The sequence below is a fragment of the Sarcophilus harrisii genome, chromosome 3 (assembly GCF_902635505.1).
Source record: "Sarcophilus harrisii chromosome 3, mSarHar1.11, whole genome shotgun sequence".
Taxonomy (NCBI): Eukaryota; Metazoa; Chordata; class Mammalia; order Dasyuromorphia; family Dasyuridae; genus Sarcophilus; species Sarcophilus harrisii.
Window position 1 is genome coordinate 475,283,114 of NC_045428.1, and position 16,789 is coordinate 475,299,902.

The 16,789-nt window shown below is 32.6% G+C and overlaps 1 protein-coding gene across 1 annotated transcript in view; it reads left to right on the top strand.

The window, feature by feature from the left end:
• ARHGAP42 (Rho GTPase activating protein 42) overlaps window positions 1–16,789 on the top strand; it is a 384,162-nt gene that overhangs the window by 268,539 nt on the left and 98,834 nt on the right. Inside the window, exons 6-7 of the mRNA XM_003764271.4 lie at window positions 1,815–1,925; window positions 15,788–15,892. Coding sequence (XP_003764319.1) covers window positions 1,815–1,925; window positions 15,788–15,892 — 216 coding nt within the window. The remainder of the gene's footprint in view (window positions 1–1,814; window positions 1,926–15,787; window positions 15,893–16,789) is intronic.

A 16,789-nucleotide genomic window follows, 5' to 3' on the forward strand; every position in this document is an offset into this window, starting at 1 on the left:
AAAAGAGATAAAGTTTAAACAATTAAAAAAAGAGAGATAGAAAATGCTTATCTGAAGAAAACTTTCTTAGCCACTAGAATTACATTAAAAAACACTTATTTTATCATAGAAAAATTTTTGTATTTTGGAATGTGATTCATTCAGGATCCATAATCATTCAGGGTTTCAGATGTAGTCTTGGTCTTTTTCCCATCTGGAAATAAACTCTGAAATCGAGTATCACCTCTTTGTTTTATTACAATTTCATCTTCTATGTAGTTATTTATGCATATGTCTTTTTTCTCCTGCCAGATATTAAGCTTTGAGGACACTTGAGCTTTTCTAACAGAAAGAGGCAATCAGCAGTCTTTTATTAAGCATCCTCTATGTTCTAAGCACTATACTAGGCACTGGGAATATGAATACAAAAAAAAAAAAATAATGATCCTCATTAACAAGGAGCTTACTACCATATGAAAAAAAATGCTCTAAATTATTATTAAGTAGAGAAAGACAAATTAAAACAACTCTGGGATACCATACCTCACATTTTTCAGATTGGCTGAGAAGATGGGAAAAGATAATGATAAATGTTGGAGGGGATGTGGGAAAATTGGGACACTAATACATTTTTGGTGGAATTGTGAGCAGATCCAACTATTCTGGAGAGCAATTTGAAATGTGCCCAAAGGGCTATCAAATTGTGCATCCTCTTTGACCCAGCAGTGCCATTACTGGGTCTTTATCCTAAGGAAATCATAAAGGAGGGAAAAAGACCCACATGTGCAAAAATGTTTGTAGTGTCTCTTTTTGTGGTAACAAAGAATTGGAAAATGAGAAGATGCCCATGAGTTGGGGAAGGGCAGATTAAGTTGTACTATATAAAAATAACGGAATATTACCATTCTATAAAAAAAACTGTAACCAAGCTGATTTTAGAAAGGCCTAGAAAGATTTACAGAAACTGATGCTGAGTGAAACAAGCAGAACCAGGAATGAATTGTACATGCTAATAGCAAGAATGTGATGATCAATGATGAAAGAATTGATTTTTCTCAATAGTACAGTGATCCAAGGCAATCCCAATAAACTCTGGATACAAAACACCATTTGTATCCAGGAAAAGAACTATGGAGATTGAATGTAAATCAACACATGCCATATTCATTTCTTTTTTCTGGTTTTTTTCCTCTCGTGGTTTTTTCCTTTTGTTCTGATTTTTCTTTCTCAACCTGATTTATAAAGAAATGTCTATTTTTAAAAGTTAATATACATATATAACCAGAAAAAATAAAACAATTAACTAAAATCAAAACGCTATAAAGTTTCTACATTTTAAAGCAAAATAAAATTTATTAGCGAATAAAAGCAAACAAAAATAAAAGGAGCTTACCTTCTGATAGAGAAGAGATGTAAAGGTATGTGCCTATAGAGAATAAATATTAAGAGAAAGAATACTAAGTAAATAAATAAGGAGGAAGGGTCCTAGCAATAGGGAGGATCAAGGATGAGTTAAGTAGAAGGTGATGCGGATTAGCTGTGTTTTGAAGAAGGAGAAATTATTTGAAGTGGAGGTAAGGAGGAAGTGCATTCTAGGCCTGGAAGACAGAGCAGTTTAGATTTTCAGAGATATTTAGGTGAGGAACAGAGAGAGGGTTAGATTGACTAGATCAGTTTCTTTTTTTCTTTTTCTCTGTTCAATAACAATCAGTTCTTTTCATGTCTTAAGGACCATTTGTGAATTCTGAATGACTGGAGACTTTGCTATTTCTTGCATCTGTATAGAATCTGACCATTAATGATTTCTAGTTGTGTCTTTCTCTTTTCTTCCACAGGCAGATACACAAATTGACCGAGAACATCAAAATTTTTATGAGTCATCACTTGAATATGTCTTTAAAATACAAGAAGTTCAGGAAAAGAAAAAATTTGAATTTGTTGAACCGGTAAGAGTTTCAAACTTACTTATTAGAGATTCTCTATTTAAGTTAAAAGTTATTATTTTTCCCAAAATGCAATCTTTGAAAATTAAAGATTCCTTAAGGACAAATATTGTGTAGTTTTTCTTTTTTGATATACATAGTACTTAACACAATTTCTTGCATTTAGTAGATACTAGATGAGTAGCTTTTAATTGAATTGAATGGAAATCAGGCTCTGTCACTTATTACCTTTGGAGCCTTAAGCAAGTCACTGAAAATGCTCATGTTTCTCTTTAATCATCTATAAAATGAGAAAATTGGACTAAATGACCAAGTTAAGTTCCCCTCCAATTTTAGAGCTATGGTCCTATAAATTGAATTAAATACTTGTCATCTAACTTTGACAGATGGGATTTTAAATGCTTAGATGGAAATCAGATTGCTTACACATTCATAATGTGCATATGTGTGTGTGTATATATATATATACACACACATAAGTATGCATGTATAAAGGATGTATATACAAAACAACTTGTGTTTTATATATACGAAAATAGTATTTGAGTATTTTATTGTTTTTAGTATTTTCAGCATAATATTTTCAGTCATATATAATTCTTTGTGACCCCATATGGAATTTTCTTATCAAAGATACTGCAGTAGTTTTTCATTTCCTTCTCTAGCTCATTTTACAGATGAAAAACTAAGACAAATAGGATTAAATGACTTGTTCAGGATCATACAGCTAATAAGTATTCTGAGGCTGGATTTGAATCTGATTCCAGGCCCTATGTTTTATCCATTGCTTTTATGAGTGTTAGTGGTCTCTATGACTTTCTTATGAGGTCAACTCAGTTTTTAAGTTAGTGCAAGATAAAGTAGTTCTTTTAACATGTTTACTTTATGCTTAACATCTTTCTCCATGTTTTACTTCTGAGAGAGGGAGTTTGAAGTCCCCCACTAGTATAGTTTTGTTCTATATTTTTTTCCTGTTTAACTTCTTTAAGAATTTGGATGCTATACCATTTTGTGCTTATGCATTTGGTATCAACTCCACTTCATTGTCTATGGTATCCTTTAACAAATTGTAGTTAACTTCCTTATCTCTTTTAATTATATCTACTTTTACTTTGTTTTATCTGAAATCAGAATTGCTATGAATGCTTTTTTTTTTTTTTGCTTTAGTTGAAGCATAATAAATTCTGCTCCACCTTTTTACCTTTATCTCTGTTTTAAATGTGTTTCTTGTAAACAACATATGTAGGATTCTTTTTTTTTTTAATCCATTTTACTATTTGCTTCTGTTTTGTGGGAGAGTTCATCCCATTCACATTCACAGTTATGATTATGCACTCTTTATTTCCCTCCATCCTATTTTTCTCCTCGGTATATACTTTTTGCTCTCTCTTTCTATCTTAACTCTTCTTAGGAGTGTTTTGTTTCTAACCCACCTTGCCATCAACCTGTCCTCCCTTTCATTACTCCTCCTCCCTTCTCTTACCACTTTCTTCTAGTGTTTCTGCCCTCCCTTCTATCCTGCACCTCCCTTTTCTTTCCTCTTTTTCCTCTACTTCCTTATATGGTAAGAAAAATTTCTACCCTACTGAATGAATATGTTCTTCCCTCTTTGAGCCAAAACTAAGTTTAAGATTAAGCTTCAGATAATCCCTACCCCACCCCCTTTCCTCTATTGTAAGAGGTCTTTTGTGCTTCTTCAAGTGATCTAATTTGTCCCATTTTACTTCCTCTTTCCTCTTCTAATACAATCCTTTTTCTACCCCTTAATGTCTTTTTCTTTGATGTCATCCCCATCAGAGTCTATTCATATACACACCCTTCATCCAGGAATGCCCCTCTAACTGCCTCACTAATAGTTACAATTCTTAAAAGTTACAGATATCATTTTCCTATCTAGGGATGTAAACAGTTCAACCTTTAAATTATATATATATATATATATATATATATATATATATATATATATATATATATGATCCATCTCCTTCCTTTAAAGATGATTCTCAGTTTCATTGGGTAGTTAATTCTTGGTGTAACCCCAGGTCCTTTTCCTTCCAGAATATGGTATTCCAGGCCCTCTGATCCTTTATTATAAAAGCTGCTAGATCCTGGGTAATAGGGCCTGGAATCAAATTCAAATCCAGCCTCAGAATACTTATTAGCTCTATGATCCTGAACAAGTCATTTAATCCTATTTGTCTTAGTTTTTCATCTGTAAAATGAGCTAGAGAAGGAAATGAAAAACTACTACAGTATCTTTGATAAGAAAATTCCATATGGGGTCACAAAGAATTATATATGATTGAAAATATTATACTGAAAATACTAAAAACAATAAAATACTCAATACTTGTGTCCTTGATTCTTGAGTTGTTTTTGTCTGGCAGTTTGTAGTATATTTTCCTTGAGATTATAGTCCTGGAGTTTTGCAGCAATGTTCTTTAGGGTTTTCCTTATGGGACTTCTTTCTGGAGATGATCAATGGATTCTTTCAATGACTATTTCCCTCTCTAGTTCTAGTATTTCAGAGTAGTTTTCCTTGATGATCTCTTGAAGAATGTTATCCAGACTTTTTTTTTTTGGTCATGACCTTCAGATAGACCAATAATTTTTAAATTGTCTCTCCTGGATCTGTTTTCCAGGTCATCTGTTTTTCCAGTAAGGTATTTTACATTTTCTTCCATTTTTTTCCTTCTTTTTAATTTGTTTGATTGATTCTTGATGTGTCATAGAGTCATTAGTTTTCATTTGCTTGGTTCAGTATTTTAAAGTGTGATTTTCTTTGTTAGCTTTTGTATCTCTTTTCTCATTTGATTAATTCAATCTTTCAAGGTGTTTTCTTCAGTGATTTTTTTTTTTTTCATTTGGCCTATTGTGTTTTTTAAGGAATTGTTTTCTTCAATTTTTTTTCTTTCCTTTTCTAAGCTGTTGGCTTTCTCTTGCATACCTCCCATTTCTTTTTTCATTTTTACTTATACCTCTCTCTTATTTGCTCTTTAAAATCTTTTATGAGCACTTTCAAGAAGCCTCTTTGGGCTTGAGACCAATACATATCTCTATTTGAGATTTCCCCATGATCATTTTGTCCTTGTCTGAGTTAGTATTTTGGTCTTCCTTGTCACCCCATAGTAGCTTTCTATGATTAAGCTTCTTTTCTGTTTCTTGCTCATTTTCTTTCCTTCTCTCTTTTCCCCCACTTTTTTGTGCCTTTTATAGTCAAGCACTGCTCCTAGGATATCAGGGGTGCTGCCCCAAACTTTATATGCAGCTCTGAGCCTTTGCTTTGAGTATAGGGGCCCCTTCTGTTTGGGTCTTGCTCTTAGCAAAGGGTAGCCCTACCTCTTTTCTTCAAGAAACAGCCTGGTTTTCTAAGCTGGCAGCTTGCCTTCTTAGTTGATACTGGAGGCTACCCCACTGCTCTACTCTACTACTGATCCAGTACTGAGGGGTAATTCTGCTGATCTGGCTTTCCTGGAATCTATCTGAGCTGGGGCTGAACATCCTTTTCACCCAGTAAGACTGATCTTTCTTGAAGTCCTTCCAGTGTATCTTGAGCTGGAGTCATCAGACTCTGTTCAGAGGTTTGATTTCATGTGGTTTTCATGGGAAATTAGGAAAGCTCATGAAGCTTTCTGGCTTCACTCTGCCATCTTGGTTCTACCCTCAGGACTCATTCCATTTTTCTCTATATTTACAATCCTAGTGTGTCTATATAGCGTATATCTATACAAACATGGTTTCTATTGTGTCTTTCAGTACTCTTCAATGTAGTTTTTAGAGTACAAGAAGGTTTTGTAAAAAGGAGGGAAATATGGATGGAGTTAGAGAAGGGAATTTTGTCTTTTATTCATTAGATCAGGAATAGCAAATAAATAAGGTAAATGTGAGGTAATTCACAAATCTTAATTAATTAAATTCATATTCTTCTTATACCATATTTTTTTTAGGAATAACTAATAAAATAATCAACTATGTAATAAATCTGATATGAAAAAATATAATATTTATATTTTTTCAAATGGTAACTTTCAGATAATCTAAGTTCTATACTGTACCATTATCTCACTGTTTTTCCAAAGAAGGTAATAGAAATCAATAGAATTGTCAGGAGGAAAGAGGGACTTTCCCTTAAATAATTAAGAATTGGATAGGGAGAGTAAAGTAATTTTCATATAAGAAAAAGTCATCACAGTATGGAGACAAAAATTCAGTTAAGAAAATTAAATGTATAGGGAAAGTTTGCTTATGTTCTTCCTTAATGATAATGAATAAGAGTTTGATAAAAGATCTGGGGTTTTAGTTGATTGTAAGATGAATATAAATGAACATTATAGCATACTAGTAAAAACAACAATAACAACCAGAAATAACTAATGCAATCTTGAATTCTATTAAGAGAGGTAGGGGCAGCTAGGTGGCACAGTGGATAGAGCATCAGCCCTGAAGTCAAGAAGACCTGAGTTCAAATCTAGCCTCAGACACTTAACACTTGCTAGCTGTGTGACCCTGGGCAAGTTAACACCAATTGCCTCAGGGAGGGAAGGAAGGAAGGAGAGGGAGGGAGGGAGGGAGGAAGGGAGAGAAGAAGGGAGGGTGGAAGAGACATTGCTTCTAGAAATAAGAAAGCTCTGATCGGACTCTCTGGAAATTTTTGTTCATTTCATATTTTTTAGATATGGATTAGACTCAAATGCCATTGATGGAATCTGTGATTCTGTGATCACAAAGATACATTGATTTCCAGTTTATAAAGTAATTCTAAATAACCTTGTGAGGAAAGACATTCTAAACATTATCCATATTGTACAGATGAGAAAATTGATATTGAGAAAGGTTAAATGATATGACTTTCTGTCCATCATCTCCATATAGAGTAGAAAGAATATTTCTTAGGAGTTTGACAATTGCCTTTCCCCTCAAAATAAGTCTGTGAAATGAATAGTATAGAGAAAGTTGTTGGTTCTTCCCCTGTTTGCTGTCTTAAAATCCTCCCTCATAATAGAATGTACTTGTGTGTGTTTTTCTGAATCTAACATAACTTTCCTGAGGTTTCATAACTGAAATTGATGTTAAATTCTTTCTTTCAAAATCCTGTTCTGCCTTCTGAATTTTCCTTTTAGTGGCAACTGGATCTCATTCTCATTTCTAGTCTTGTAGTCCCTCTGCATGCTCAGGTTTTATATCCAGTTTTCAGTAAGATTATGAAAGACATGTAAATAATATTCCTATCTTAACCTGAAGAAAACATTCTTGAGTCCAAATTAAGAACAAATAAATTAGCATGAAAAAATATAGAATTCTTTACTTTATGTAGGTGACAAGAGACTATATGGGTCCGCATGTCAGAAAAATACTATTTTATTATCATTTATATATTCAATTTTTAAGAGAGTTTTGTAAGTAGAAATTCTTATATTGATACTTTGGAAAAATCTTTGACCTATCATAGTTGACCCCAGAGCAGAAGTTCTTGTGTTTACAAGTGATAAGTAATGCAAAGGCATATAAGATGTAAATCCTGCATGTGCTTACATGTTGATGAGACTGTCAGTTTCAAGGATGATATATTGGGAAGGAATGCTACTTTGCATAAGAAATATGTTTTTTACTTTCAGATAAACAACATCTGTTTCAGATAACTATGTATTTCTTCAATTAAAACAAAGTGACACTTTTTTTCTATTCTAATGAAGTTATCTCCCCTCATTCCACAAACTTAACAGAATATTATTGAGATAATATTGAATTTATCAAGATTTTGACTGTCTGAAGAAAAAATTGGAATTGTAAACATTTGGTGAAGAAAGGAAAATGTACATTTAATAGAAATTCAATGAGTATTCTTTTTCTTAGTATATTTTCATTTATTTCATTAGATATTTCTCAATTATGTGTAAAAATGTTTAACATTCTTTTAAAAAAAAATTTGTTTCACATTCTTTCCTTCCCTTCCTTCCTCCCTTCCCTCTCCTTTGAGAAGGCAAGTAATTTGATATTTATTCATGTGAAGTTAATGAGTATTCTTTAATAAAGTCTTAAAATCAAGTAACTTTCAAATCATTATTTTCATTTAGAATTATTAGGTTACATGTTCTGTTCCCCTTTAAAACACCATGTGCACATTTGTCCTACTTATTCTTAAAACATTTGTCCTATTTATTATATTTTAGTAGAGCAGCAGAAAACATTTCCCAGCACTGGTATGGTTCAAAGGCTCACAAATTTGGGTCATCTGCTGTTAGATTCATCAGTTCCATTGATATGTTTAGGGATTTTTGTGAGGAAAATGAAAAAAAAAAAAAGAAACAAAAGCATAATCTGCTTGTCATTATTATGTACAGAGACTTGAAGTGAGTTGATAAAAATCATCTTCTACTTCAAGCTGTCTATATTTGTTTCCTTGGTTTAAAGAAATTATGATAAAGAGTCCCTTAGGTTAAAGTGACTATAAATAGCTATAACAGCTGAATGTTGTAATCTAAAGTACATTAAATCTTTTTTGATCATGTATTCCATCAATTTAAAAAAAATTGTAGCACTTGTTCCAAATGTGCATAGTTATTTAATTTAGAATTATATTTAGTACAATTGTACTGATTTAAATGAAATTACTTTAGAACTTACAGAAAATGTAATTCTTTTCAAGAATAGGTAAAGATCAAACATTTCGTTCTTGAATCTAGAGAACCAGTGGAGTTTACTGAATAGGTAATTGACATGGTCAGTCCTATGTTTTAGGAAAATCATAGTAACGATTATGAGAAAGATCTATTGCAGAGGGGAATAACTTGAGGTAAAATAATTGCATCACTATCTTTCAGAAGAGATGGAAGAGGATGAGATCAGGAGTACAGGAAGGGTATTTGGCCTTGGTGGAAAGAGCCATCATCACTTCACCAGAGTTTGAAATAGAAGAAAATAGGGAACCAATGGAAATTTAAAATGTAACTTAAGGGCAAAGAAGGAACTCATAGCAAATGGTGTCCACTTCTCAGTACAAGAGAAGTAATAAATCTCTTTCCAAAAAGATGAGAGTGAGGGAAGCTTGAAGGGAAAAGCAAAAGTTTGGAATGACTTCTGTGGGAAAGGATTGCCTTGCCATGGTGAGGGCCCAGTGGAAATTAGATAATTTATATTTGTGCTGACCTTACTAATACGATATGATACTTCCTCCATTACTCCTGCTATTCCTCAGCCATACCATTCAACTTCAAATGTTTTTTTTATTTCATTTTTTTCCAAACTCTGCTGAACAGATTTTCTCAAAGATTCCCAATCATTTTTTTCAGTGCTGAGACTGATTTTTCTTGAAGCCCTTAGATTCTCTTTTTAAATTTTTTTTTTAATACACATTGATTGCTTTATGAATCATATTGGAGAGAAGAATCAGAGCAAAATGTAAAAACCATGGGAGAGATTATTTTAAAAATGAAAAAAAAAAAAAGAAGTGAACATAGCATGTGTTGATCTTTTTCTGGATGCAGATGGCATTTTCTGTCCAAAAATCTATTGGGATTGTTTTTCACTGAACCACTGAAAATAACCAAGTCTTTCAAAGTTGATCATTGCAAATTCTAGTTGTTATTGTGTACAATGTATTCCTGGTTCTGCTTGTTTCATTCAGCATCAGTTCATATAAATCTTTCCAGGCCTTTCTAAAATCAGCTTGTTCATTTTTTATAGAACAATAACATTTCATCACCTTCATGTACCACAGCTTGTTCAGCCATTCCCCAATTGATGACATCCACTCATTTTCTATTTTTTTGCTACCACAAAAAGAGCATTTAAATTCGCGCACATGTGGGTCCTTTTCACTCCTTTATGATTTCTTTGGGATACAGACTCAGTAGTAACACTGCTAGGTCAAAGGGTATGCACAGTTTTATACCCTTTTGGGCATAGTTCCAGATTGCTCTCCAGAATGGTTGGATCATTTCACAACTCCACCAACAATGCATCAGTGTCTCACTTTTCTCACATCCCCTCCAACATTTGTCATTATCTTTTCCTGTCATTTTAGCCAATCTGAGAGGTGTTTTAATTTGCAAGCTTTTAGATTCTATCTTACCCCCTCAGTTTTTTTCTCATATATTTGAGTGACTGGAGTAAGCATTTTCTCCCCTTAGATTCTTCTTGCTCACACTCAAAAACATCCCTATAGTCAGGCTGTAGCTGTTTCATCATGAATTTTTTTTTTTTTTAAATACCTGGAGCTATATATCAGAAAATGTTTTTTTATCATCTTGTCTATCTGCCTAAATATTAGTTAAAGTTGCTTATCAGAGATAGTTGGCAAATGTTAAAATGTTATATGAATGAATGAATCAATACATGAGTTACCTTAAAACATAAGCTACCAGAATACAAGGACCTCTACACCACCAAACTTTACTTAGAGACACTGGATAAATGCTAAATGAAATGGAATCAGGTTGACAGTTTTTATTCCAGTTTATTATATTTTAGAGGTTTTCCTTATGAATTCAGTTTCACCCAATAAGTATTTATTATGCATTTGCAATGTACCAAGTATTGTGCTGAGTACTAGGAATATAAAATTAAAAGGAATTAGGACTTGCCATCTAGAACTACCTTCCAGAGTGGGAGATAATATGGCAGAGAATAGCACAGATAGGTATAGATAATATATTATCACAATAGATATTAGGCAAAGTACTCAGTGGCTTAAGCATCTCTCATGATCATAAAGTAGAAAGTAATTACAGATAATAGAGGGACTTTAGTTGGACATCCCCTCCCCCAACTAAAAAAAATCTCTTTGCAATACAGTACATTATACACCTTGTATATAATGGGTCCTTATTATTGAATTACTCGTTAATTACAATGTTAGTTAAAATCTGAATCTAATAATAATAGCTAGCATTTATATAACACTTTAAAGTTTGCAAGACTCTACAAAAATTGTATCATTTTATCCTCACAATAATCCTGTGAACTGTTATGTTTGTTGCTGTTATTATCTTCATTTTACAGAGATTAAGTGATTTGCTCCAAATAACACAGCTAGTAATTTTCTGAGGTCTTATCTGAACTCAATTCTTCCTAACTCAAGGTTTGAAGCTATATCTACTGAGCTGCCTAGCTGCTTAAGATATTTAATTGATCTTTCCATTTAACCTTGTAATTTGATTTGTTAAGGAATTCTTCTGGATGGAAAAAAAGTGTTTTTGTTTTTATTTTTTTGTTGTTGGGGGTGGGGTGGGGGAATTCTAGGCCAGAGTCTTCTGATAAATTAAGAGATATTATGAGACTTGTTTTGGATATGAATACAAAGATCCCATTAAGTTCCATCAGTAAAAGGCAAAATGAGCCCCTAAAAGTTTTACTCTGCTGCCATCTTGTGGCACTTATTTGTATGAATTTTATTAGCTGAAAAACATAAACCACACAAACCCACACATTGTGTAGTGTGAGCATTCTTATGTCTTTTATTAGCATTTTAAAACTTATTTTAACTCTTAGGGAAGCCCTTCCTTATAGAAATTATTTTACAAATAAATTTTGATTTTCTTTGGGGGGGGGAGTTGAAATATTCAAACCTTTGGAGGTTTTTCTATTATTTGATAAAATGTCAAGGTGAACAATAATAGTAACAATAATGATATCTATAATTCATATTGTCCTTTAAGATGTGAAAAATGCTTTAAATATGTTAATTCACTTGATTCTCACAACCACTCTATTTTTATTTTTTATTTCCCCCACTTTCTAGATGAAGAAACTTTTAAGTGATTTGCTTAGGGTCACATAGTTAATAAAGGTTTAAAGTCATGTCATTCTTGAGATGTACTTTTAAAGTCAGAATATAGGGGAGAATGTGTTTAAAGAAATTTATATTGAAATTCTTGAGTAAATTATTTTATGAGGCTCAGCATAAAATCATTGACCAACATGCAATTTGGACAGTTTAAGTGGGTGTCAGAAATAGAATCCTAAAAGTACTTGAAGAAAAGAAAAAAAGCTACTTTCTGAAAAATACATCTGTATCTGGAGAATTCTAATATGTCATAAAGGGCCAAAGACTAGAGAAGCAAAGGAAATTATTTCAGATTTTTAGTGGTTTTAAAAAATCTTCTACTGCTACAGTATTTTCTGTCTTTGTTTCTTGTCATCTTTTTAGCTCTCAAATGAAAAAGAAATATTAGATCTCAGGACATTTGGTGTTTTGATGAAAAGGTTTCTTCTAGTTTTTCTTCAAAACATTCTCTAATATTTTCATTTCGGCCTCAGAGGACACTATAGTAATATTTCTGTCTATATCCTTATTGGTACAGGGAATTTGTATTAAAAAATGAGAAAACTACAAATAATATTTCAGTAGTATACCAAATAAACACATATTGGATATATACTTTGTATTTTTTTATCCTTCTGCATAAATCTATCCTTCTGCATAATAATATGTTTATTAAATCAGTTTTTTAAAATCAGATTATATTTTAAAGCAGTAGTTTCTGCATTTAGGCAGAATGTGTTGTGTATGTGTGTGTGTGTTTTGACAAATTTATATAACTAAAAAGGAATGTTATTTTAGTCAATGATATTATATATGATGTTCAAATACCTATAAACTTGCATGTTTTGAATAATGCACAATTCTTAATGGAATACAACTCAACATATTATTTATAAGTCATTAATGCAATTCTACTCCGTTTAGGTAATTATAGTTCTGTAAGAGTCATAGTAGAGGAGAAAAATAAAAATATTTAAAAAAAAACTTTTAAAGTAATTAAATAAGCAGTTAAAACTCTTCCTATCCTGAGAACCAAAATACTTTTTGAGTAATTGACAACCTCTAAGAAGAAAAAAAGCAGAATTATTTTTGTACTTAGAAGTAGAATCTATATTTATTTGTTAGAAATTATAGTGTGTCTGCCAATTGAAGCATGAGGCTTGTTATTTTCCCAAGGACAATAAAATGACAGGATTCATTCTATATATGAAAACGAATTCAAGTTTCATTTATCCTGTAACTATGAACATGGCAAAATTACTCCCTTCCCCCATCCTATATAAATTTCTTGAAGATATGTATTGTTTGGCACCAGAGAGAGAAAGATTAGAAAAAAAGATAGAAAAATTATTTTAAAAAAATAGATTAGAAAATACAGTTCCTGTCCTAGACCTTTCATTCTTTTAGGGCAAAGGTTGTCAATCTTATTTGACCTCTTCTGCATTCTGGTAAAGCATAAGGACTCTTCTCAGAAAAAAATGCTTGCTGTTTATTTTAATAATTGGAGAAATCCTAATTTTCAGTTTGAGATTAATAAAATAAAAGATGTAACTTTTTTTTTCTCTATTCATATTCAAAGAGCACCTGTAATCCACAGACCTAGGAGTGGTCCAGTTAAGAATCTTCATATGATGGAGTTGGGGGGTATAGAATAGGGAATAATAGGCCAAGAAGAGGGATCCATAAAAAGTATTGTAGCAAAATCAAAGGAGTGAGAAAATATTTTTCAATGTTTCTCTGAATTGAGTCTTGAAAGGAAATAAGGCATCTAAGAAGCAAAGTTGAATAGGAAATCCACTGAACACAGTAGGTGCTTATCTGCTTAATCAAAATTAATATAAAAGTATCAGGGAAGGCTAATTGAAATAAATTTAATATCTGGATATGAGAGGCGGCTACATCTTAGTCTGAACTTTGAAGCAAGACTAGGATTATAGAACTGGAACAGGAAAAGACTTCAAAAGCCATTGAGTCCAACCCCATCATATTATAAATGAGGCAGCTATGGCATAGATGGCAAATGACTTACTTAGGATCACACAGACAGCAAACATGGGATGGAATCTGACTCCAGATTTACAATCTCCACCTGCATTTTCTACTTCTTTGTTGCTATCAAGAGTGATAATCTATTACCCTCTATTTCTGTGTAGTATCTCTGTAGTCTATCTCTGTAATATACCTAATAGATTAAAAACTCCTTGAGGGCAGTTACTGTTTCTTTTTCTTTGTATCCTTTATAATAGAAGTAGCCAACCCATTAAGGATATCACAGATAGAAGTTATCAACTAAATTGCAAGACTTTTTCACTTAGCACACTTAGCAATCAACAAGCACTTATTAAGCATATAGTAATATGCCAAGCACAACACTAATTTGGGAATGCAAAGAATCAAACAATCTCATCCTGGAGGAACTTATATTTTGTAGAGAGAGATAGCATGTACACAGAGAAGTATAGACACAAGGAAAGCATAGAAACAGGACTGAACTTGTGATTTCATTGCTATAGGTAACTTGGATAAGGACGTGTTTCCTATCAAGGCAATTTTGCATGTTCTTTGCAATTTACAGTTTTTTAGAGCGTTATCTAGACTAAAGAAAAGTTAAACGCCATGCTCAGGGTCCCATAGCCAGGTTAGCATTTGAATATTTAGTTTCAAGGTCAGATCTCTAGCCATTATACCCCACTGCTTCTCTTACAATAATGTGGGGGGGGGGGGAAGAGGGAGGAAGGCAGAGAGAGGGGGAGGGAGAGAGAGGGAGGGAGGGAGAGAGGCAGAGAGAGGGAGAGAGAAGAAGGGAGAGAGAGAAATTTAAGGTAATTTGAGGGGTTGGGAGAAGGCCCTGACATTTGTGGAGAGAACAGAGACTTGATTGGGAAGATAATGTTTGAACTAAGCCTTGAAAGAAATTAGGGATTGTTATAGATGGAGAAAGGGAAAGCATATAATCTTCGGGGGAGAGGGCAGGGCAGAGTCAACTATTGTAAAGGGATAGACTGTGGAATTGTCTTAGAGATCCAAAATGAAAGCTTGTTTAGCCAGACTTAAAGAGTACATTAGTATTTTGCCTTTGTTTTAAGGCAAAATAAACATCTAAACCACTATTACCTAAGACAGAAATCCTAAAATAGCTCATTCTTTGGAAGTGAGCTTTAACTTAATTGGGTATTTAGGTTCAGAGAAGAGTGGTTATGCTATGACTATCATAATCATAGTCAGTACCTAACCCTAAGTAACAAAATAGCTATCACTGAAAAAGGAATAAAAATCAGTTTCTGATAGCTACAGTTTCATGATCGCATTCTCTCCCAAGTTAGGAGGCAACTGTCCATCGATACAAGGGAATTGATAGGATGACCATTTCCTTTTTAACTTGACTTGTGATGCTTTCAAAGAAATATTTTCCTTTTAAAAACATACATATATATATATGTAAATTATATACTTTCCAACTTATTCTTCCTTCAACTTAGTGTAGCAAAACTAATCAGTACTTGGACCAAGTCTGACATGATATGTAGTGCTCCACACCCAAGATTCCCTATGTCTGTTTAAAAACTCATAAACTACCCTCACCTCTACCACCAAAAAAAAGCAATAGAAAACCATTAAGTAGGAAAACACCTTTTTATTATTTTTGCCCAAACTTGCTCATTATAATTTCACATAGTAAGCATTTAATGATTGCTTATTTATTGATCAATACAGTTTGGATCATTTTATTGTTCTTTTCATTTATTTACATTGTTGTCACCATTATATATGCTGTTTTCTTGGTTTTGCTTATTTCTCTTTGGAGCTTACTTCTACTTTAGTGCTTCTATGACTTCTTTATAGGCATGATTTCTTACTTCAGTGTAATATCCAGGTACCCTAATTTGATTAGCTATTCCCTAATCAATGGGCATCTACTTAACTGATTTTTACTACAAAAAATACTGCTAAAGATACATTTGGTATATACAAGACCATTCTTTTTATACTTATCCTCCTTAGGGTTTATACTTGGCACTGAAATTTTTGGTCTCAAGTTGTAGGCATTTTAGCTGTTGAAATTTTCAGTGATTTCATTATACTTTTCTTTTTGTCCTTGCAGCTTTTGTCCTTTCTTCAGGGATTATTCACTTTTTACCATGAAGGATATGAACTGGCTCAGGAATTTGCACCCTACAAGCAGCAGTTGCAGTTCAATTTACAGAATGTAAGACTCTATATTAATGCTATGTTATAACAAAATGGAGGTTTTAGTCAATAGAACTACTTTCTAACACCATTTAAACCATGAACTTTCTTTAAAACATCATATACATTCAGTTCTCAATAATAACTAACAAGAAGTTCTTAAATGACAAAGAAAACCTATTTGAATTATCAAAGAATCTGAATTAGAATATCTCAGGGAAATTGTGAGAACAGCAAGGCATAATGAACTAAGGAGTCAGAGGGTCTTCATTAAAATCATGGTTTTGCTTCTTATGACTTGTGTGAACTTTGACAAGTCAATGAACTATTTTGGGTCTCAGTTTCTGAAAAGTGTGGTTCTTGAACAAGATAACCTATTTCTAAATTTCTCTCTAGGTCTCAGTATGTTATGAATTTCACATGCATAATGGGGAACAGCTTAGAAAGAAGAGTATTTGAGAGAAAAAGTCAAAGTCATTGTGGCCTGCCAAACAGCTATTTTATTCAAATGAAAAATGTTTTTAAAATGAAAGAATGTTTTCCTACTTAAAAATTTTAAATAATTTAAAAATTTTGTCCAAATCAGGCATAGTTAAAAAAAAATCTACTTTGATCTTTCTTAAAAAATTTCTCTTAAAAACAGTAAAGCTTCTTTAACCACCACCCACCCCACCCCTTATGGGGAGAGTAGTATTTGTTAGTTAGCTTTTTTACATTATTTTCAATACTTTTTAGCATTTAATAATAAAAATAACAGGTAGTATTTTCAAAATGCTTGAAGATTAAAGGGTTTTTTACAGATATTTCATTTTGTCTTCACAACTATGGGAGATAGGTGATGTTATTATAATTCCTATTTTATAGATGAGGATATTGAGGCACAGAGAGATAAAGCTCCATGCTCAGTATTAGTTGT